At 42.5% G+C, this 24,374-nt stretch overlaps 3 protein-coding genes across 7 annotated transcripts in view; 1 reads left to right on the plus strand and 2 right to left on the minus strand.

Moving 5' to 3' along the window:
• Window positions 1–18,071, minus strand: part of LOC306983965 (RAC-alpha serine/threonine-protein kinase) — a 43,594-nt gene extending 25,523 nt beyond the window's left edge. The window contains exons 1-3 of one of the 5 annotated variants that reach the window (XM_079584881.1): window positions 14,198–14,493; window positions 5,635–5,709; window positions 4,099–4,247 (exon numbers count right to left, since the gene is read on the minus strand). In XM_079584881.1, the coding sequence (XP_079441007.1) occupies window positions 4,099–4,144 (46 nt within the window). In that variant the 5' untranslated portion in view covers window positions 4,145–4,247; window positions 5,635–5,709; window positions 14,198–14,493. Of the gene's footprint in view, window positions 1–4,098; window positions 4,248–5,535; window positions 5,710–14,197; window positions 14,494–17,964 lie in introns of those variants that run through there. The other 4 variants (XM_079584884.1, XM_079584882.1, XM_079584883.1 and 1 more) reach the window with 4 other exon arrangements.
• Window positions 17,969–23,367, plus strand: mfsd4b (major facilitator superfamily domain containing 4B). Its single transcript, XM_079584879.1, has 4 exons — window positions 17,969–18,631; window positions 19,483–19,651; window positions 20,221–20,337; window positions 21,041–23,367. Exons 1-4 carry the CDS (start codon window positions 18,356–18,358, stop codon window positions 22,324–22,326), a joined length of 1,848 nt encoding a protein of 615 aa, XP_079441005.1. The 5' UTR covers window positions 17,969–18,355; the 3' UTR covers window positions 22,327–23,367.
• Window positions 23,368–23,516: 149 nt separating this feature from the next.
• The window catches only part of rev3l (REV3 like, DNA directed polymerase zeta catalytic subunit), an 85,773-nt gene continuing 84,915 nt past the window's right edge, over window positions 23,517–24,374 (minus strand). Inside the window, exon 32 of the mRNA XM_079584878.1 lies at window positions 23,517–24,312. Within this exon, the coding sequence (XP_079441004.1) occupies window positions 24,172–24,312 (141 nt within the window). The 3' untranslated portion in view covers window positions 23,517–24,171. The remainder of the gene's footprint in view (window positions 24,313–24,374) is intronic.

Consider the following 24,374-nt stretch of genomic DNA (forward strand, 5'->3'; position numbering starts at 1 on the left):
TTTATATTTCAAAGCAGCATTACAGAGATAACAGGTAACAGATATAGCGTCACAGTCAAGCTTACGTAAGTTCAGTGATGTTTCATTTTTGTTTAAAAAAAAAAGTTATTAATTTAGTTAATTATACAGTCATGGCCAAAATTGTTGGCACCCCTGGTAAATATGATCAAAACTGGCTGTCAAAAAAAATCTGCATTGTTTATCCTTTTGATCTTTCATTCAAAAAATTGCCAAAATTCTAACCTTTCATTGAAGCAAGAGAATTGAAAGTGGGGCTAAATCACATTATGAAATAAATGTTTTTCTCCAAAACACGTTGGCCACAATTATTGGCACCCTTTTATTAAATACTTTTTGCAACCTCCTTTTGCCAAGATAACAGCTCTGAGTTTTCTCCTATAATGCCTGATGAGTTTGGAGAACACCTGACAAGAGATCAGAGACCATTTCTCCATACAGAATCTCTCCAGATCCTGCAGATTCCCAGATCCATGTTGGTGGTGCTTCTCTTCAGTTCAACCCACTCATTTTCTATAGGGTTCAGGCCAGGGATGGCCATTGCAGATCTTGGTTTTGTGCTCAGTGACCCATTTTTGTTTTGATTTTGATATTTGTTTTTGGATCACTGTCCTGTTGGAAGATCCAAACATGGCCCGTTATAAGATTTCTAGCCCCGGCTGTTGGGTTTCGATTTTTTATCTGTTGGTATTTGATCCAATCTATGATGCCATGTATCTGAACAAGATGTCCAGGACCTCTGGCAGAAAATTAGGCCCACAGCAGTAAAGATACAGCAGAGTATTTCATTTTACACATGGGGTACTTTTTTATCCCTGTGTGCACCAAACCCATCTTAAGTGTTTGCTGCCAAAAAAGCTATTTTTTTGTTTCATCTGACCATAGAACCCGTCCCGTTTGAAGTGCCAGTAGTGTCAGGTACTTTTCAAACGTTCTATGGACAGAGGAACCAAAAAAATAGCTTTTTTGGCAGCAAACACTTAAGATGGGTTTGGTGCACACAGGGATAAAAAAGTACCCCATGTGTAAAATGAAATACTCTGCTGTATATTTAATGCTGTGGGCCTAATTTTCTGCCAGAGGTCCTGGACATCTTGTTCAGATACATGGCATCATGGATTGGATCAAATACCAACAGATACAAAATCGAAACCTAACAGACTGTGCTAGAAATCTTATAACGGGCCATGTTTGGATCTTCCAACAGGACAGTGATCCAAAAACAAATATCAAAATCAAAACAAAAATGGGTCACTGAGCACAAAACCAAGATCTGCAATGGCCATCCCAGTCCCTGGCCTGAACCCTATAGAAAATGAGTGGGCTGAACTGAAGAGAAGAAGCACCAACATGGATCTGGGAATCTGCAGGATCTGGAGAGATTCTGTATGGAGGAATGGTCTCTGATCTCTTGTCAGGTGTTCTCCAAACTCATCAGGCATTATAGGAAAAGACTCAGAGCTGTTATCTTGGCAAAAGGAGGTTGCAAAAAGTATTTAATAAAAGGGTGCCAATAATTGTGGCCAACGTGTTTTGGAGAAAAACATTTATTTCATAATGTGATTTAGCCCCACTTTCAATTCTCTTGCTTCAATGAAAGGTTAGAATTTTGGCAATTTTTTGAATGAAAGATCAAAAGGATAAACAATGCAGATTTATTTTTTACAGCCAGTTTTGATCATATTTACCAGGGGTGCCAACAATTTTGGCCATGACTGTATATATAAATTGACCCAATTTTGGGTCAAATATGGACAAACCCAGCCGTTGGGTTAAATTTTTAAATTAAATTTTTAACCCAACATTTGGGTTTGTCCATATTTGACCCAAAATTGGGTTGAAACAACCCAGCATTTTTTAGAGTGTTTGATTATGATTCAGGCTATGATAGGTCAGAAGTCAGATTGGATCAGAACATTCAGAGTATTATCCAGTTCCATCTGGTTTAAGATCAAAATACAGAAAGTAATTGTTTGACAGTCGATAACCACCTCTGGATAACTAACATAACCTATTATTGATTTGACTGCATTGACAGAATTGGATGAGAACAACACTTGAACTTAATTGAGCTGGATAAAGACACAATTGTCTTCTGTATAGCTGAATCGAAATTGTTTAAAAATTGATGAACCGCAACATTGACACTGTTTTAACTGAATTGAAACATTATTGAACAGACTTGTACTGAATAATGACACTGTAGAGAGCTGCTTGAGTTGAGCTTGTTTCATAATTTATTAACATTGCAACATTGATATTGAAATAAATAAAATTAACATTGTGCTAAATAATGGCACTTTTGTCTTTTGAAGAGCTGCTTTACAGCTCAAATTGAATTGGTTTCATAATTAAAGAACTGTAAAACATTAAAGGTATTGTTCATCATAATGAACATTCTGTCATCAATTTCTTTCTTCTGCTGAACACAAAAGAAGATATTTTGAAGAATATGGATAACCAAACAGTACATTAGCCTTGTTTCGACTGTCGGGCCAAAAGCAAACGTACTAGAGCGTGTTTCCACTGTCACTTCCAGGGCTTCGGGCCGCATCGGGCCAACTGGGGCTTTTGGGGTTGTCATGAACAGAGGCGGAGTTTACCCGAGTCAGGAGACAGTCAACAACGCTGCTCCTCTGCTGGGGATTCTGATAGCTAAAGGCTACTTATGCTAAACATTGCGATAATAAATACACGTTTATGGAAAATACCAGAGACTGCTTGAAGAACTTAGACATATCATATATGATTATTATCGTGTATTTGTTTTGTTTAATGTTCAATCTGTTTCTTCCCTGTGCATTTGTTGATCAACTGCATCGGCATAATAAATTACATGGACTCCTGTTAACTCGTATAACTGATAACTTCTGTTTTTTCTTGTTTCTCCCTCTGTTGCTCTGGTGAAAGGATAACATAATGAGACGAGAGAGATCGCTCAAACCTCCTCAGATCATATCGTTTCGTGGAAAATGTATAGAAATGCTCTCTCTTTCTAAAGAAATGTGTCATAAACATGATATTTTGTCAAAAAATGTTGTGTAAGCTGTTGGACTTAAAAGCCTTAATGGAGATCGCAAATAAAATGGAAGCAGGTGCAACTGAATAGGAATGTGTTCTACTTTTATTTAAAATGGTAAATACCAGTTTGATTCAGCATGACTGATGTGCAGTCCTGACACAAAGGAATAAATGATTGTAACCTTTTTTTGTTGTAAAACGTTGATCAAACATTGATGCTGGAATCTTAAGTCTTTAAGTAAAGACCAAAAGTTCACTTCTGTTATGCTCATTTTGCGATCTAGCTAGTTTTCAGTCAGCTGGTGAAACTGTGGGTTGTGTAACGTCGTTCTATGACGTGGTTGTGTGACATCACTGCGGGGCTACTGGGCCGACAGTGGAAACGAAACTTGATTTTGGGCTTGGTGCTTGAGGTCCGAGGCTACTGGCCTCACCCGGCACGCTGTTAGCCCTGGCTCGCACTGGCCCGACAGTGGAACAGCGGCTATTGACTTACATAGAATGAGAAACAAAAGTCAATAGGGCACATCAAATATTTGGTTACTGACATTCTTCAAAATATCTTCTTTTGTGTTCAGAAAAGAAAGAAATTCATACAGGTTTGGAAAGATGAGTAACTGACAGAATTTAAATTTTTGGGTAAACTTTCCCTTTAAATCTGTCCTTTTCCTGATTATTACTGTGAATCTGCTTTGAAATAATCTGTATTGCATAAAGCGCTACATAAATGTGGCTTGATTGACTTAATAAACACTGCTAAAATGAACCAGAATGGCACCTTTTGTAATGGCTATAGGCACACGCAGCCTTTTACATTTTCACTGACAGTGTGTTTACTCTTGCACACAGGAGCAAAGTGTCCGTTCAATTGATTCCAATGGAGTCCAATTCACTGTGCAAGCATGAAGCTCAAGGACTGACAGCGGATTGTAGAAAGCGTTGAGGGTAATTGAGAGCACCCAATAGTAGAGAAATCCTGATTTTGAGAAAAATATTTTTTTTCTTGTTTCTCACAAGAATCATTTCTGAAACTGGAGGAAAGCTTCACAGAATCTTTACCTCGCTTATGTAGCCATCCTTCCTTCACAATGGCAACATCACTCATTGTGGCTGGAGAGAAAACCCTCGTGTCCCTTTGACTCGGACCAGGGGCAGAAGGTGGGAAGTGGTGGGCGTCTTCAGTCTAGACATTCAGCAGGACAGGTGGTCTGTAGGAAACAGAAGACAATTTATTTATTTATTTTTCTTTAAAAGCTAAAGGGACATAATAGTTATTGATCCAATTATATAAAAAAGACTAGTTATTTCAGAATTAGTCAAAGCCACATAAACTAATACTAATGTTGCTTTATCCCTCGGTTTCAGCTCAAAGTTTGCTTGCACTTTTCATAAATGTGTCTCTTACTGAATATATTTATATTGTGTCTGTTTAAATAAAGGAAATAAAACCACACTGCAAAGACAAACAAACAAACAAACAAACAAACAAACAGCTGACAGGAATGAATCTCCACAGTGTTTACACCAGGCCTTTGCATACAGCTCTGCACACTTTTGGCATTCTCTTATTATTTATTATGCAATTATACACATTATGTATAATTTACATATGCATAATTTCCATTCAGACATGGGATACTACAGCATTTAATGGTCATTGCGATCAGGTCCAGATGAAACAAAAGTTACATGTGGAAGCACAAACTGATCAGTGGACTTTTAGACCTCTGAATGAGAGCCAGCAGTGTCTGTACCATGTTTTTTTTTATTAAGCCATCAGAGTCAAGTGTGCATAATTAATATTTTTAACTTTGCACACATTTTTTTTAAAATTCTGATCACAAATCAAAGCGGAATTCTCATGACCCATAGAATCATTTCTGTTGTAGCAGTGCATCCACAGCCAATATTGCTATTTTTAGCCTAAAATCTGTTTCTGTCATTGGTGTACATTCACACCAGTAAAGAGAGTGGAACATGCAAAAGAACATGGTCCAGAAATATTCAGAGTCAATCGCATACTCAACTGTATGCATAGTTGCATACACAACGTTTCTACATCAGACCCAGGGTACACAAATTCTCAGACAAAGTTTTGCAAATTAACTCTTTAAAAGACACAATGGTTAGTTACAGTATAGTATTAGAACTAGTTTCTGAGGTCTGTCTATTAAACCTGCTGCCCTTGATGCACCCCACAGCTATGCAGTCTCCAGCTGGAATGCAGTGAGAAAGAACAGCGTTCTCCTGCCTCAGAGCCGTCTGAAACAACAACCCTATGTGAACCTCCCCTCCCCCTGCCTCAGAGATCAGCTACTCCGAGGTGCAGGTACTCCTCTGACACAAAACACACGCATGTACAAAACATACCATCACTAACCCTGGGATGGCAACACATGTGAGAAGCAAATAAAAGTTAGATGACATGCAATCACATAATCTATGAGAGAACACAAGCATACGGTAAAAATACACACTGAAGAACCATTTACTCACAATGATGCCAAGCAAATGCAAAGGTGCACTTAGACCTACAACACTCGGGCACAACTACCTTCTCTAATGTCTGTCTGTCTCACACAACCCCACACGTACCAGGGAAGTCTCATGTGTGTCTGGTGCTGCCACTGCAGCTTGTCTCTGAGAACGGCCCCTCCCAAAGCAGCCACGCTGTGGGAGAAAAAGAGAGGGTAAAAAAAGTGGGCGGGTGACCAAGCCTGTGCTCAATGCAGCACTCCATATGAACTCAATGGCCTCACAGATGGTCACGTGGCACAAATAAAGTGAAAGAGTGAGAGACAGAGGCCACTGAGGCCACCCACTTCATTCAACATTTCTGCTCTTACTCGTGGCTCAGTGAGAGAAAGAAAGGGAGGAAAAGGCATCATTGACCCTGGTTTTTAGGAGCGTTCAATGGCATATTTGGCATACTCAGAGGAAAAATTTATTGCTCTGTGGTTGCTTTTCCTAAGCTCAGGAGACTTAGTTGTGGTTCTTATAATTATCAACAGCATTTCAGATGTTTTTCCTAAATTTCCTTAGGACAAATAAAAATAGAGAGACATGATACATATTTGAAAGAAAAAGAGTCAAAACTGAGAATGTGGTAGAAGAAACATAAAAACTTTATTGTCTTGCTGCAATCTCTTCCTAGACTCCATTATAGGAACATTGCGTTGTTCAGATGTTGTTATTTTTGTGCCAAGCAAATGTGCACATAGACCTACAACCCTCGGGCACAACTATACCTCTCATTTTAGTATTAACAGTGTCTCAGATGTTTCTCCAAAAATTCATTAGAAACAAAAGTAGACACAACTGAGACATTTTCATATTCAATACTAATATGCAAGACTAGTCTTACATGTCACTTACATGTTTATAACACAGAGCGTTCATCCTTTGCTGGCGGGTCGCTTAAACAAATATTGGGAGCATAAATTAAGAGTATACCCACTTCTCCAGGCACCACTACATCATTGCCCACAGGGTCAGACATAAGGCACCCAGCTTAGACACAGTTCTCAAGGATTCAGAGGGATATAGGCCTGGCGCCAAACACTCTTCCACGTAGCCGACAAGAGATGGGCCTGCTTCTACCTATTTGAGGTAAGAACACAGGAGGGAACCGGCTTTAAACATAGGCTATAGAACCTAGCGAACGTTCTGGGTGTCGCTAAGCCTGCAGCTCTTCAAATATCTGTTAGCGAGGTGCCATGTCCCAGCACCCAGGAGGATGCAACACTTCTTGTTGAAGGAGCTTGCAGCCAGAGCAGGCAAGGCACACCTTCTGCTTGGTAAGCCAAGGCGATGGCATCCACTATCCAGTGGGCCATCCTCTGCTTGGAAAAAGCCTTTCCCTTCTGCAGGCCTCCGTAACAGACAAAGAGCTGGTCTGAGGTCCTGAAGCTTTGAGTTCTGTCTACTTACCGTCACAGAGCGCGGACGGGACAGAGCAAAGCCAGGGCTGGGTCTGCCTCCTCCAAGGGCAGCACTTGCAGGTTCACCATCTGGCCCCTGAAGGGAGTGGAAGGAACCTTGACTTGATAAATGAAGGTGACTTGACTTCACGAGATTCATGCACTGATTGTGGATATCGTACTCGGTTACTAACGTAACCTCGTTTCTCTCTAGAAGAGGGAACGAGTACTGCGTCGAAGAACGCTACGGGAAAGATATTTCTTTGTCGAGATTGAAGCCTAAAATTAATCCTTAATTTTGTAATATTGTAAAACGCTTTTCTGAAGCATACAACCTAGGCGGAGCAATACAGCTCACCCATTGGCTGCTCTGCCAGAAAAGCACAGCCTATGCGAGGCCAGAGACGCTGACCAATGAGGACGCTTCGCGCCCTTCTGCGTCACCTCCCGCCCAAACAGGCGTGGCCTAGGCCTATAAATACGAGCATAGCTGTCTAACACGCCGATTTTCGTCAATGAAGCGACGCAGCGTGGACACGCACGGCCATGAGACGCAGTACTCGTTCCCTCTTCTAGAGAGAACCGAGGTTACGTTAGTAACCGAGTACGTTCTCTTGCGTAGAGTTCTCTCGTACTGCGTCGAAGAACGCTACGGGAACCCTATGTAAACCGCCGTGCGTGCTCTTGGACCGACACAGACACCTAAGGGCGCGCGCGCCCTGGTATACAAGTGCCTACCCCAAGAAGTATAGGGAGAGCGGCTAAAATAGCATCATCCCTTTATAGTAGTGCCTCTTAAGGCATAATAGCATATATATGTAAATATAGATATATATGAGGGGTAATAGCATGCTCATGGGACACATTGTCAGTGAGTGATGCTTAAACATTGAAGTGACCTGGGCCGCAGCGCGGGGCAGGAACACTTATACATATTAAACATTGAAGTGACCTGGGCCGCAGCGCGGGGCAGGAACACTTATACATATTAACATTGAAGTGACCTGGGCCGCAGCGCGGGGCAGGAGCACTTATACATAGTCTTCTAGACCGAGAGCAGTTTAGCCTGCAACGCAGGAACCTCTAGGTTATAGAACCTAATAAATGTAGACGGGGAGGACCAGCCTGCCGCCATACAGATATCTTGTAACGAGATTCCGCTATACCAAGCCCATGAAGAGGCCATGCCTCTCGTGGAATGTGCTCTGATGCCCAAAGGGCATTCCAAACCTCTAGATGCATAGGCTAGCGCAATGGCGTCCACTACCCATCGAGACAGACTCTGTTTCGTCGCGGCTCGCCCCTTGGAGCGTCCGCTGAACGAAACAAAGAGCTGCTCCGTCTGTCGAAAAACAGCGGAGCGGGACACGTAAGCTCTTAATGCCCTGACCGGGCAAAGGGAGCTATTTCCGTCCTCTGAGGCCGGCAGGGCCGACAGGGAGATGACCTGAGCCCTGAACGGTGTGTTGAGGGACTTAGGCACGTACCCATGCTTCGGTTTCAATACGACTACAGAGTCGTTTGGCCCGAACTCCATACAAGAAGCTCTCACTGAGAGCGCTTGCAAGTCTCCCACACGCTTCACTGAAGCGAGAGCCAAAAGAAACACGGTCTTGAAAGACAGGTGTTTCATGTCAACTGAGTGAATAGGCTCGAAAGGGGCCCCTTTCATAGCGTTCAACACTGTAGAAAGGTCCCAAACGGGGACTGAGGGAGGCCTTGGAGGGTTTAACCTCCTGGCGCCTCTAAGGAAGCGGACCACCAGGTCGTTCCTGCCTAGTGAACGGCCAAGCGTTGGATTAACGAACGCTGATATGGCAGCCACATAGACTTTGAGCGTGGATGGGGTTCTTCCCTTATCCAATAGCTCTTGCAAGAAGGAGAGAATCTCCGGTTCTCCACACTGAAGTGGTGACAGACCTTGATCTGAACACCATCCAGAGAACACCGACCATTTGGAAGCGTAGAGTCGTCTAGTAGACGGAGCCCTAGCTTGTTCGATCGTGTCTAACACTCCTCTTGGGAGGTTAGCGGGTACCCGTTTATGGCCCATACGTGTAGGGACCAAAGCTCGGGGTGAGGATGCAGAATCGAGCCCTTGGCCTGTGAGAGGAGGTCTCTCCTCACTGGAATCGGCCACGGGGCAGTACTTTTCAGTCGCATCAAAGCTGGGAACCAGGTCTGATTCGTCCAGTATGGAGCAACTAGTAGTACTGAGCATCCGCTCTCCTTGATACGCTCCAGCACTTGAGGCAGGAGTGAGACAGGAGGAAAAGCATAGAGCGGACGGCGGGGCCAGACTCTGGCCAGCGCGTTCGTGCTCTTCGAAAAGAATTCTGGGCAGTGAGCGTTTTCCTGGTTTGCAAACAGGTCTATTTCCGCACTGCCGAACGTTTTCCACAGCAGACGCACTGTCTGTGTGTGTAGGGACCACTCTCCCGTAGGAACGTTGTTCCGTGAGAGTCTGTCCGGGCCTACGTTCAAGTGGCCTGGCACGTGCATTGCTCTTAACGAGCGCAGGTTGTGCTGGGCCCACACCAGTATGCGTTCCGCTAACCTGAATAGGTTTCGGGATCTCAGGCCACCCTGGCGGTTTATGTAGGCTACTACCGACATGTTGTCCGAGCGGACCAGGACGTGGTGTCCTTTTATCCGGGGACAGAAGCGCCTCAGCGCAAAGTCCACCGCCATCATTTCCAGGCAGTTTATGTGCGTCCGTGGACACCACCTTCAGGCTCGAGGAAGTCCCCAGGCTTACACCTGACCGGTACCAGTCTGACGCTCTCCATGGTGTCAGGGCTGAAATGCATTCCTGAGTGACCTTGAGGCGATAACGACCGTGTAACCATGCTCGGCGCGGTACGCGCGTTCTCAACCAGAACTGTAGTGGGCGCATGCGCAGCAGGCCCAACTGCAGCACTGTTGAGGCTGAGGCCATGAGGCCCAGCATTTTCTGAAATCTCCTGAGTGGCACTATGTGGCCGCTGCGGAAGGATTTCGCCATTTGCAGGGTATTTCGCCTGCGCTGTGATGACAGCCGTGCTGTCATAGACAGTGAGTTCAGATCCAGTCCTAAAAAGGAGATCCTTTGACTGGGAAACAGTGAACTTTTCTCCCAATTGACTCTCAGACCTAAGCACTCGAGGTGATCGAGTATTAGTGTCTTGTGGTGAGCGAGTTCTGACGGCGATTGAGCCAGAATTAGCCAATCGTCCAAATAGTTCAGAATTCGAACGCCTCGGAGTCTCAGGGGTGCCAGCGCCGCGTCCATGCACACTGTAAATGTACGAGGTGCTAGAGACAGGCCGAATGGCAGGACTGTGTACTGATATGCCCGGCCCTCGAAGGCGAATCTCAAAAATCGCCTGTGACGTGACGCAATTTGTATGTGAAAATACGCGTCTTTCAGATCTATCGCCATAAACCAGTCTCCTCGGCGAATTTGCGCGAGGATTTTTCTGGTCGTGAGCATTCTGAACTTCCGCTTTGTTAGCGTTTTGTTCAGACGCCTTAGATCTAAAATGGGTCTGAGACCCCCGTCTTTCTTCGGTACCAGGAAATATCTGCTGTACAGACCCCCTTCGCTCTGAGCTTGAGATAAAGGCTCTATGGCCCCTTTGCTCAATAGCTTCGCTATTTCGGCTCGAAGTAGATGTGCTACTTCTGTTTTTACTGTGGTTTCGACTTTTCCCGTGAAAGGGGAGGGCGTCGATGAAACTGTAGCGAATAGCCTCTTTTTATAGTCTCTAGCACCCATTCTGAGACCCCGGGAAGTCTTTCCCATGCATCTGCACGTGTGACTAGGGGTTGAATGTAATCTGGGCCCTGGTCGCGAAATGGCGGCGACACGAGAGCAACCGTGTGCTGTAACATGGACGCCGTGGCGTCTGAGGCGGGGGACATGTTTAACACAGTATGCGTCCCGCGCAGCGCGCGCTCGACTCTCTGAGTTGAGAGAGAGCACGCGGGGCGAGCCCTACGGGGCTCGTTATGTTTGTGAATAAACGTGGGCGCTTGGTAGCGGGCACATTTATAACACCGGGGACACTGTGTTTGTGAACTGACTGACCGTTCGTTAGTTTCGTTTTTACAGAAACCGCGGAACGTGCAGTGTGTAGTGGTTGTGGGCACTGGATAGTGGGCACGCTCACTACATGTAAAGCACAATCGGCATGAGCCGATTTTATGTGTGCAAACCCTGTGTTGAACGGGGCTGTGCTTGTGTGAATGAATGGGCACTGGGTGGGCATTGCAGTTACACACATTACACCATCGGCCTTGGCCGGAACACCAGAAATTAAACTCTTTTTTAGATTTATCTGGGTCGCCGTGAAAACGGCGTTTGTGTGCAGGCAAACGGGCTTTACGGCCGGTTTGTTGGCTGCTAAATACACTGGTACAAACACGGAACTTAGGGCTGTACAAGCGAAAATCTTTGGTGGAAGTCCGGCCGCAGCGGGACCCGAACACCGTCTTTTTCCTAGCAGGGCTAGGATGGCGCCGAGGCCTCGGGCTTGAGTGAAATCTTGGGCCGAGGACCACGCGGTGGCGGGCGGCGTCCGGCGGAGCGAGACCGTGGTCTCTCTCGGGCCTGTTGCTGCTGGGCCGGTGCGGCGGGCGCGGGGCGCTGCTGAGTTCGGGCAGGCGGCTGTTTAGGGCGGCCTGTTACGGAACTGGAGCGCTTTGGCAGGAAATGTCTCATGGCCTGCGAAGTCTTCTGTACCTCGGCGAATCGGTCCGCGAAGTCCTTCACGGAGGATCCGAAGAGGCCAGTCGGTGAAATGGGAGCGTCGAGGAACGCAGAGCGCTCCGACTCCGCCATTTCAGAGAGAGTCAGCCATAAATGTCTCTCGGAAACAGTAGCTGAGGCCATAATCCTGCCGATGGCGTGTGCGGCGGACTTTGTAGCGCGAAGAGCTAGGTCTGTGGCGCTACGTAAGTCCGGAACACTGATCGCGCCCGGGCCTTCCTCGTCTAGCTTGCAGAGGAGGTTAGCCTGGTGGATTTGGAGCACCGCCATGGTGTGCAGCGCCGATGCAGCTTGTCCGGCGGCGGAATACACGCGGCCGTTCAGAGCTGACGATGTGCGGCAAGCTTTGGATGGTAGGACTCCCTTAGCCCGCCCTCCAGCAGAGGGTGGGCAAAGGTGAGTCGCTACAGCCTCCTCGACCGGAGGGAGAGCGTGGTAGCCTCTGTCTCGAGCACCGTCCACTACGGAGAATGCTGGCGAGGCAGAAGTACGCACTCTGGCCCAACGCACAGGGGGCGGTTGAGCAGCTTCGGCGAAAGATGCAAGGCGAGTCCGCAGAGTCGCGATTGGCATCATGTCGCAGTGATGGCAGCCGCCATCACCGAGAGCGATAGCTGCATGTTCCTCGCCCAAGCAGGAAACACATAGTTCGTGGTGGTCCCCGTCGATGAGCGCGGCTCGGCAGGAGCCGCAGGAAACGCGAGACATCTTTAAAAAGACACTCGTTGCTCTTTTGTGAGGAAAAAATGTGTGACGCGGTAGGCGAACACACACACAAAACACACACAAAACTGAAAGGATATTCCACGCCGGAGAAGCGCAGCAGGGAACGGCGGCTGAAGGCGGCGATGACCAGCGGCTTCAGGTAAGGGCTCGTCCTGCTGAGGTGCTTGTTCCAAACGGCTGTGGCGGCTCGAATCAATCCAGCGATGCGTGCAGCTTCGTTGAATTTAAGAAAATCGGCGTGTTAGACAGCTATGCTCGTATTTATAGGCCTAGGCCACGCCTGTTTGGGCGGGAGGTGACGCAGAAGGGCGCGAAGCGTCCTCATTGGTCAGCGTCTCTGGCCTCGCATAGGCTGTGCTTTTCTGGCAGAGCAGCCAATGGGTGAGCTGTATTGCTCCGCCTAGGTTGTATGCTTCAGAAAAGCGTTTTACAATATTACAAAATTAAGGATTAATTTTAGGCTTCAATCTCGACAAAGAAATATCTTTCCCGTAGCGTTCTTCGACGCAGTACGAGAGAACTCTACGTAAGAGAACTGTGTGTGTCATCATAGATTAACTTTTTGTGCTCATATTTGTTAAAATCTTCAAATTATTTTTTATAATACTGCTGGATCTCATGCTGCAGTAACACAGGGTTTGTGATGTGAATATATGAACTGTACAACACCATTGTTAGATTCTAAAGACATCACTGAATCATGCTATTTCATGATGATTATAAAACCATCAACAGATAACCACTTAACAAATTTTATCTGGCCCAGCTCTGTTCGCCCTTTCTCTCGGCCCACATACCGCAAAGAATGACGGCCCTGTAGTGGCTCAGATCCGGACTGAAGACATGGACCACACATGGGCCAACACTAGCCCAAGTCTCAGCCATTTAATAACCATTACAGGGCCTGAACTGGCCCAGAACTGGTTTTAATAGTGGCGCCGATTCTCAGCCATTAATAAAGCATATCAACATCAGCTTTTAACCAGACCCTCATCCATTTAATAAACCACAACTAGCACTGTCCTCAGACAGAATAGGTTTTATTCTTGGTACCGATTCTCAGGCCACATTTACACATAGCCGGGTATTTAGAGAAACGAATATCCCCCCCCCCCGTTTTCAATAATAAAATCATGCACACAACCCGCATAAGTACGCCGTCGAGCGCCATCATAACTATGGGCGGCAGTGTAGGGAGAAGGATAAAGCCATGCAAGCCAATCAGAATCCTCAGAACCGACAAGAGAGAACCTAAAACCCCGTTTCTCCATGTTGACACAACAACATATAACTTTGGCCGGAGTTTTTAGAAATAATCGTTTTCTGGGATAAAAACGGCGTTTTCGTGTAAATGACAGGCCAAAACGCAGAGAAATATCTGCGTTTTCCCATCGTGTAAACGGGGCCTCAGCCTTAAGTAAACCAAAACTGAGCCACACCTGAGCCTTATCTAGCCCAGTCCCAAAACAGACTTGTTATCTTTTATACATTGCATACTTTTTTTATATTTTTTACAGTACTTGCCATTCTTTTTTTAAACAACATTAATTTGAGTCAAAAATCACACACACAAACTTACAATCTATGTACCAGACAGACAGTGTAAGCACACTAAATATTTTGTTTATTGCCGAAAATGTCAAAAAGCAGTAGCAAAGTAGTCCAGATGATGACGTGTAGCATCTGATTTCTTCTCTGGTGGTATACAGTAGTTTTGTGAGATCTATTCTTTGAAGGCATTTCTCATTCAAACACACCTTACCTGAAACACAGCATCAATGAGCATTTGATATCACTGTCGTAAAACTTAAAGCTTCTTGAGGTTTTCATCACTGAAAATTCTTCCCCCTCAAAGAAATCAGGAAAGAAGTGGTTGAAAGTGAACAAAAGAGACCAGGTGTAAACGGAAATGTTTCTCCGTCATCTACTTGTGATCCAATCAACTAAAATAGATCTTAATTGCCAGTTGAAAACAGGGCCTGAGAATTAAAGATCGATCGTTTGAGCTCAGCAATAAGCAGCACAATCAAATGCTTCACAGGTGGACTCCACATGCACAAACAACAGGTTTTTCTTTGTTGCTTTTTAAGCAAAGTTGAACTGCATTAGACTGCCCCCTACAGGTATTTAATATTCATATCCATATGCAGTTCACTTTCAAATCCCACACAGCAATTTTTTTTTCTGGCCCAGTTACGGTCCACACAACACCCCGTTTCCCTCGGCCCACATACCAAAAGGAATGACGTCCCTGTAGTGGCCCAGATCTGGATTAAAGACTAGGACCACAAATAGTCTATTATTGGCCTTAGTCCCAGCCAATTAATGACCCGTAACTGGCCCTGCACTGGGCCTGACACAAAATCACACAATCTAACATAGCAAAAATGTTCCATTTGATGATGTGGGAGAGTGGAACTTTACAACCAAATAATGTTGGCCACTATGAGTAATGTAATCCAATAAGCCCCAAAAACAATTATTGATAAATTATTGAAATTATAGATATAGGATAATATATCTCATATAACTATTTCAGCATAAGCTATGAGAGAAGTTTAGGGATTTACAGGGTTTGAATTGTGTTTAATTGCATAAATAAATGATAAAACACTTGACAAGTTCCCAGTCCCCTGGTTGAAACAGCTTGGTTTGGCTAAAGTTCACTGACCTCAAGACCAGTGTCTGTGTCTCTGTGTGTCTGAAACATACAAAACATTTGTGTAATTCTGTAACCTATTCAAAACCGTATGCTTCTGTGAGAATATCCATGGACCCTGTGTAACTAACAATCCATTCTCCCTATTATAAATCAATGAAGAAAAACAATTATAGGCCTATTAGGTTTTATACAGGATTTTCCTCCGTATATACTTTTAAAAGAAACCAAGTCTTAAAAAAACGTATTAAACTCCTAATTTTCACTATGCCAATAATAAAAAAAACATTATATTATTTATTATTAGCAGTAATGACAGAAGTATTTGTTTTTTTAACTTATCCACAATGCAACAGAACCTACCATACTAATAGGCTGAGATATTTGTATTTTCAAAATGAGAATTTTACCATAAAAACGTGTTGTATTCCAAACAGTAACATAGCGTCGGCCCAGATCCGGCCCACATCTGGTACGCATGGAATCCGCATGTACCGGATCTGGGCCGACACTACTGTCTGTGATGTTTGATCTTGATTCCTGCATCAGTTTCCTGTTGCAAGAGTACTTGTTCCTTTTTTTTGTTTTAGGCATTTAATACTAGGTGCTTTACCGCCATCAACTGGTAAGGACTGTGGATCAGGATTAAATACATTGTTATACTCTATTCTCTTATATAACTCTGTCGCTCCCTATGTCGGTGACTAAATTGCATGAAATTTGTATGAATCAATTCCTTCCTGCCATTTTGCCATCTGACCCTCATCTGTTGTTTAATTACTATTCATTTAAAGGGATAGTTCACTTTAAAATTAAAATTCTGTCATCATTTACTCACCCTCAAGTTGTTTCAAACCTGTATTAATTTATTTCTTCTGCTGAACACAAAGAAAGATATTTTGAAGAATGTCAGTAACCAAACAGTAGTCTGTACCCATTGACTTCCATAGTATTTTTTTTATGGAAGTCAATGGGTACAGACTACTGTTTGGTTACTGACATTCTTCAAAATATCTTTCTTTGTGTTCAGCAGAAGAAATAAATTAATACAGGTTTGAAACAACTTGAGGGTGAGTAAATGATGACAGAATTTTAATTTTAAAGTGAACTATCCCTTTAAGTCTTACTCGTACAAGCGGTTTGGAGGATGGATTAATATTGTTTGGTATGGTTTTGAAGGATGGAGAATAGTATGATTTCAGTCCTACTTTATTAAAAAAATATGTTGATATCTCTTTTGCTTTTTAAATTCTTTGCACTCCCATCTGATATAAAATTTATATTAGTCCTACATGAGCTGGTACCCATAAAATCTAACACTTTGCAATGAAGATGTCGGTCTTTCATTATGTTCTGTGTTTTAAACCTGTATGTTCACCTTTGTGTCTTTTGACTTAGTTGGGGACACTTAATATTCAACCATATTATTGATCTGCCATTGACACCATTATATGAGACCTGAACTGAGCTGGACGATGACATCACTGTTTTCTCCAGAGCGCCTATATAAAAATGTAACTAAATTAATAACTTTTTTACTACATAATTTTTTTTACACTGAACTGACTTAAGCTGGACTATGACACTATTTTCTTCTAGTAAAGCTGCTTTGAACAATCTGTATTGTAAAAAGCGATATATAAATAAAGGGGACTTGACTTAAATTAGTCTATGCCTAACCCAGGAAACAAGGGACCCTTTGTCTCGAGTTTATTATTTGTCATAAATCTGGGGAACACATACATGTAGGACCCCTGAATGAAACATCTCATGACTTTGACTTAAATGAAACAACAACACTAGTGCAATTTAACATTTATATGTTTTATATGTGTTATGTTTATATAACATTTATATATTCAGTTAGGCTATAGTCATTAATAGGACAATTAGTGGTGTTTTATATTCAAGAATGAACCAGTGTTTGTGGATTAATCATAACCTATAAGTGAACACATTGTTTAATTCATGTCCATTGTTTAATTTGTCTATGATTCAGTGTTTCTAACAAATAACTTGATATAAGGATTTTTGACTCCCTAATAACACAAAAACAGATATGCACATTTATCATCACCTATACTGGTGTAGACAGAGTCAAGGCTTTATACTTATTTACAAAACATTTATGGTAAGTATTAAAAAAGAGACAATACAGAACATAATTGGGAAAAGAGATAAATTATATAACAATAAATATAAGCTAAGTGATAAAAAGCAGTTGCAGACTCTCTGCATCAATACAATGTGCAACACTTCACATTACACTTTCTCGACATGATTCTCTGAAGTGGATTTAGTCTGCTCTGAGGTTTTGACTTTTTTTAGACCTGGGACAGTCTTGCACACATACTTGATGTCTCCCCTTTATTTTAACACTCTTTCCATGCTGGGGAACTGCAAACCAACGTGCAAAACATGCTGCGGACCAGCAATGCTGGATTGGGACACAACTTTTAACATTTCTACACTACAGAAATGTCAGTAAATATTCTGGGACTTCTTATTTAAAGTCAGCAATCAAAATGAACCATTCTTTTTTCTTTCTTTTTTTACGGAATTGCAATGTTTATTATGATTTATTAGTGTACCTTATTATTAAATTCAGCAACAAGTATTTTTCAACAACACTATTTTTTTCAAACAACAAAAAGGATTTAATCAATTCCTAGACAAAATTATTATACATTTTCTTCTCAACTGAGAAGCTGCTATATGTCGCAACAAGGAAGAAAATATTAACAAAATTGAATGCCTGCATGATTTGGGTTTATTGTCATAACCATTGGCACCACGCATTATAAATAATGTCTTCTGTTACATAGGAACTACTGAAAATAACATACATTAAGAAGTGTATAGAGTGTTACCCCTGTCAGAGCTTGGTTTCGCCGATTGAACACGCATCGGATAATGTCTGAGAAGAGACTTGCAGTAATCTGGTGACCGTCGACGTTGGTCTGCGTTTTGCGCATGCGCACACATTGTATCCGGAAGTTCTTTTGAACCTTAACTGGTCTCTGAAATTTACTGTGTATAATCACGCGGTGTTTCTGCTCGATTAATGATCGACGACAATTTTGTGTTCAGTTTTACTGTTGTTTTTTTCCCTAAAAAAATAAAACTATTATTACAGTACGTTGATAGTCGTGAATAGGTCAAATGTGGGTCATTTTAGGTCGGCCATAAACCCACGAAACGCTTCAGCGCAGCGTTGACGATTTTTACGTACACCTCAGCGCGAGCTCGTGCTGCCATACCATGACACCTGCTGAAGCAGCGCCGAAGAAGAAACACGTTCGGTTTGCCAGGATGGAAGAGGACATTGACCACGACGAGCAGGAGGAGGACACGCTTTTCGACAAGCGTAAAGACATTAAGGAGGGGCTGAAAAGTGCGCTGAAGGGGGCTAAAGGGGTCCTGAACCCGGACTCCGACCAGGTTGATGTAATTCGACCCGGACGGAGCCAGAGCAATACTGGGACATGCTGGCGATGGCTGGTCAGCCTTTCGCTTTGCGCATCATTTCTCGGACTGGTGGGTCTGTAATGTTCAGCTTGCATGTGGGAAATGGAAAACGATAATTTGAACACATATGGCTGAGTTTGCACCCTGTGACTTATCTCCTGTTATTTTATGTCTGAAAGTGTTCTGTGGCTGTTTAAAAAAACAACCGAATGAAACAAATAACTGGGAATAGATATTCAAATCATTGTTATGGTAATTTCTCGTTCGTCTACAGACAGTATTGTCACGAAACAGGATAATTTTCATAAGGTAAAATGCGTTACAAGTTTGCAGTGGTGTAACATGACAGGTTAATCTGGGCCTGGGTACAAGTTCAGGTTAATATTATGATATTTTGACAGATTATACTAGTAATTGGTTACCATATTCTTGTGCTATGGAGTATATTACACATTATGTACAAGATACCTGATTACCATGGTAATAGCATGGTACTATGCTGATATTCACTCAGGCTGTAGTTTAGTAAAACTGCACACATCCCAGAATATTGGAGTGGCTGGTCAGTAGAAAAATATTTTCTGTTGCACATTTAAATGTCAATAACTAACTTTGCAATTATAAATCTTGACTCCTAAGCAGTCATAGTTTTTAAACATTGTATGCATTCACACAAAGTACATTTTATTTTTTAAATATGTTATATGTTTTTTTGTTTTTTTACCAATACAATATCTTGGTATTGTTTGAAGTACCATGAAAATACGGGTATGTGAATATAAAATTACAATTTGAAGTCATTACTGTACCTCTGTAAGATAACAATCCATTTTTGTATGTGCACATGTTGGAATGTGCTGCACATTAATTATCTTCTATATTTTTATATTTTTGCATTTGTTTATATGGTATATTTATAGGGAATGGCCATCGCTGTATTGGGCCCTACCTTTGAAGACCTGGCTATCAATGTCAACAAGAACATGAGTTCCTTATCCTATATATTTGTGAGTCGTGCATCAGGATACATTGGAGGCTCCCTGATAGGAGGGATCCTTTTTGACTGTGTGAATCCCTATCTGCTTTCTGGTAAGGCCCATGAACTCCACAGAGCATAGGACAATGTGTTAAATGAAAGAAGCTTTTTAATATTTAACTTTAGTAAATTATTTACTTATAAAAATGTGTTTAATTATTATGGGAGTTGGTCTAACAGTTAAAGATATGGAATCACCTGATGAAGCTAATGTGTTTAGAATTGAGTAACCTTTGATAGGTTTCATTGATCTGACACAAATATTTTTTAGAGCAGAACTATTTACTTACACATGATGGAAAAGAGAAATGGGAAAACACAGAAAGGGCTAAATAAGAGGAAGGCTACAGAAAAGCGAGCTAAATTGGCCAAAATAATTCCCTGTTACTCTGCTACCAACTATCACGCATGAGTTCAATGATAGTTGGTGGGGCCATGTCTCATGGTGTATGTTTTGTGGTAGGACCTCACAAGAGTTGCATATTTATTTGACTGAAATGTCATGGCAGTTAAAGCACTGGAGTATGTTCTCCCCTTTATTTTGTATTTCATTATATTTTTTTGTGGATATGTGATATTGTGATTCCCTTGGTGATTCATTGCTCATGGTTATTGTCTGCAGGCTTCTCAATGTTAATCACAGCGTTTGGGATGTCTGGCACTCCCTTCTGTAAAAAGGCTTGGCTGCTCACTGTTTTGATGTCCGGTGTGGGGGTTTCAATGGGAATTTTAGATACAGGTAAGCACACTCCTGGTGTAGACGGTGTTATAGTATATAATACCAGCATTAGCAATTAACAATGTCAATTTTAGGTGACACTCAATATAAAAAACAGGGTTCGTACAAGGTGCTTAAAATGCTTGAAGTACTTGAATTAGACTTTTAGAAATTAAAGTCCTGGAAAACAGCCATATTTATGAAAAGGTACTTGAAAAGCGCTTGAATTATGGAAAGACAATATATGTGAAATTAGTGTTTAATTTTATCGATAAAGCAATCTTTTCACACAAAATGAACACTGCAGCCCATCTGATATAAATAGAGCCATTTCACGTGGCTATGAATGTGATATTGCTCATAAATATCCAAGTATATGATACAGCTTTAATTTTTTAGGTCAATCATATATTCATGGGAGAGAAAAAATCCATTTGAATAAGTAAAGTGGTATCTTTGTCATAGTATCCTTTCAATGGTTAAAGTTACCACAGTCATCGCATCTGCTGCACTTAATTTGTACCTATTTGTATCTATTTACCTTTTTTAGAATTTGAAAGATAATAAAGATAGTTTGATAAGTGAGATCTCTGATTAAAGTCCTTGAAAACCAAAAAAGTAGTGCTTGAAAAGTCCTTGAATTTCGTTTTACAGTATCTGCACGAACCCTGAAAAGACCTATATAGCTTCTACTGTAACTCTTTGAGTTTCTGGTTGTCAACAGGTGGTAATGTTCTCATACTGAACACATGGGGAGAGCAGGCTGGGCCTCATCTGCAGGCTCTGCACTTTAGCTTCGCTGCAGGAGCCTTTGCCTCCCCGATCATAGCCAAGCTGCTGTTTGGCCACCGTTCCCACAATGACTCGATTAACACCCCTCTGGCGTCCGGCCACGCATCTAAGACCATCGTGCAATTCCCCCAACCAAAGAGCATTCCTTTACCATCCATGTGGGCCTATGTCGTGATTGGTGCTTTTGTTTTACTTGTGTCACTCTTCTTTTTTATCCTGTACTGCTGCAGTTCCCCCAACTCAAATAGGGCAAAGACACCCTCAGGGAAGCAGCTGTTCTCCAAACGTCACAACATACTAATATTCCTGCTGTCCGTGTTCTTCTTCTTCTATGTTGGAAGCGAGGTGGCGTACGGTTCCTTTATATTTACCTATAGCAAGGACTATGTTCATATGGAATCGGATCATGCAGCGGGACTGAACTCACTGTTCTGGGGAACGTTTGCTGCTGGTCGTGGTCTGGCCATATTCTTTGCAACTTGCCTGCGCCCAGTCACCCTGATCCTGATGAGTCTAGTGGGCACCACTGTTTCCTCGCTCCTGCTGTGTCTTTTTAGCAAAAATATCCCAATGCTCTGGACCTGCACTGGCCTGTATGGTGTGTCCATGTCTACCACCTTTCCCAGTGGGATTGCATGGGTTGAGCAGTACACGACTGTGACGGGCCGCTCAGCTTCAGTGTTTGTGGTGGGCGCAGCTCTTGGAGAAATGGTTTTGCCAGCTCTGCTGGGCTTCTTACTGGGGAAGGTGCAGAATCAGCCGTTGCTGATGTACCTGGCACTTTGCACATCCACCTTCACTTCTATCCTGTTCCCGGTCTTGTACAAATTAGCATCCCCAGGAGGGGACGCCACCTTACGGAAAACATCAGGGAGACGCACCAAGGATGTGGATGACAGCGAGTACCGCCAAGCACTGCTGGAAAACGTGGAGGAAGAGGAGCAAGAAAATGAAAGTGAAGCTGACCAGTGGAATGATGCAGACTTTGAGGTGATAGAGATGGACGATGCCAGCCTGTTGAGCTCTCCTTCCAAAGCCTCAGTGCCACCTGATGTTGCAGCCAGTGCGCTTGCTGCCCACTCAGTGGCCACTCCATTGTCAGCACCCTCAAAAGACACCACAACCCTGGCCCAACCTCTGTCTAACACTCCATCTTTTTCCACAGACTCTCCCAGACGCAAACTTTTATTTTCCCTCAACAGGGAGAAGAAAGACTAATATATTGCACTGCATCAAAGAACTGAGAAACTAAATCCTGCACTCCACATCAACCTGAAGCATTTTTTTCTTTGGTGAAAAGATCACTAGCCAGTTGATTTGCACTTTCTAAATGCCAGTTGCATGTTTGACATTCCTTATGGCAACACCAAACCTTTTCCGACTCACCACTGTACAGGATTATCTGATAGAAGTTTAATTGGCATTTTAGACATTAACTGAGAATTGTCCTGTCAATGACGATCAGCCTTATTATTGGACACCAATGTGTATATTAAGATATTGGGACTTCTATATCTCTCCTCATTTGTTGTTGATTGATTTACCTCGAATCGAAGGTTTTGTAAATTGTAACCAGCATAATACACTAGTCTTAAGAACTGTGAAAAGATTAAGACTTTTTTTGTATTGTATGGTTAGATTGGATGTATAAAAAGTTTAATAATAGTAATATTTTGATGAAGTCTTTCTTTCTTTTATGTAAACACATTATTTCCATTCAATCAAATGGATTGCTTGGCTTGGAGTGTTAAACAATTTACATGCATTAATTTAAGCCATAATGTGTTTGTGTCCTAACAAACTACAAGTGATGGGACCATTTCCATTGCCTGTACTGGGTAGACCTGCTCACCTTGACATCTCATTTGTTCAAATCCCACTCAACATGATTGTATAAAAATCATATATATTCTGTAGTGCGTGTATCATACAGCAGTTTTGCTTTCAGTGTAGACAGACAAGTCACTTCTGGTTTGGACACAGCATGTGATTAGGGACCACAACTGCTGGTTTCCATTATACTTCTGCACTTTTTTTGAGAGCAATTTGACAATTTTGCATCAACAAATCAAATCTAACTTTTTAATTTCCTAGAAATGAATCGATCTGTATTACATTTTTATTGCTCTGTTAATAACCAATATGTGGAAGAAATCCTGCACTGCATAAATATTTGACTTATTTGTGAATTACAGTAGTGATGTAAAAACCAAAGGACCCATTTCAATAGAAGCAAGCATTTGTTAAATACATCAACTTTTATTATATCAATATTAAATCTCCACCCACAAATGTTCTTTAAAAACAAAGCACCTTAAGTTTTTACAAGTTTACAAAAACAGGTTACAGAGCTCTGAAAGCTCTTGAGTTTTTACATAGGTAGGTAACAATGTCTGGTTTAGAATAGAGAAAGCATTAGAAAAGTTTTTTAAAAGGACAAAAAAAAAAAAGAGTACATTTGTGCACACAGACAATATAAATTATCAAACATATTGCCGAGGTCCAAGTTAAGGCTGATACTGACTTGCTTTTCCTCAGACTTGCCTCTCTAGAGAATTGACAGGCATAAGCAGGGCATAACAATCCCTCCAATATTTTAGTTTTTTTTTTTCTTCATCAGTGCTCACAGATCATCATATGCAAGGCTTATTTACAAGACACTGATTTTACGGGTGGGGGGGGGGGGTGGGGGGGGGGGTTGTAATTGCAGTCCAATCATTGCTCCACAAGAACTAGAGCCAGCACTGAATCTCCTTGATTTACAAATTGCTACAGTACGAGGTTCAGTTTAGAGAGGATTGTGTAAATGTTGCCTGTCAATCTGCAGAAATGTACAAAATTAATTAACACTCTGACAACAACCATGAAGCAAATTCAAACACAGTGCATCAAAATCATCTTCCTCTTTTCTGTATTTAAGGCCTCTTCAGTCCCCCTACACTGCAGTACCAGTCAATCTCTCTAAGGTCACGTAGGGAATAAAAAGCACCTTTTCAAACTATGACACAGAGAAATTGTGCTGAATGGCACAGTGTTTATAGCACCAGAGTAAAATGAAAGGACTCAGAACTGCTCCAGCAGCTGGCGAAGGTATGGTCCTCGGGAAAGATGCCGACTGACACGAGACAGCTTGTAGAGTATAGGGCAGTCCAACGAGACGCATGGCACCTGACGCTCTGCACTGCCACTGCAACTTCTACATACCTGGCAATCATATCACAACAAAAAAGAACAAAAGATTGATATATGACAAACATGAAGCATGT

This window comes from Phoxinus phoxinus (assembly GCF_949152265.1).
Source record: "Phoxinus phoxinus genome assembly, chromosome: 16".
NCBI lineage: Eukaryota > Metazoa > Chordata > Actinopteri > Cypriniformes > Leuciscidae > Phoxinus > Phoxinus phoxinus.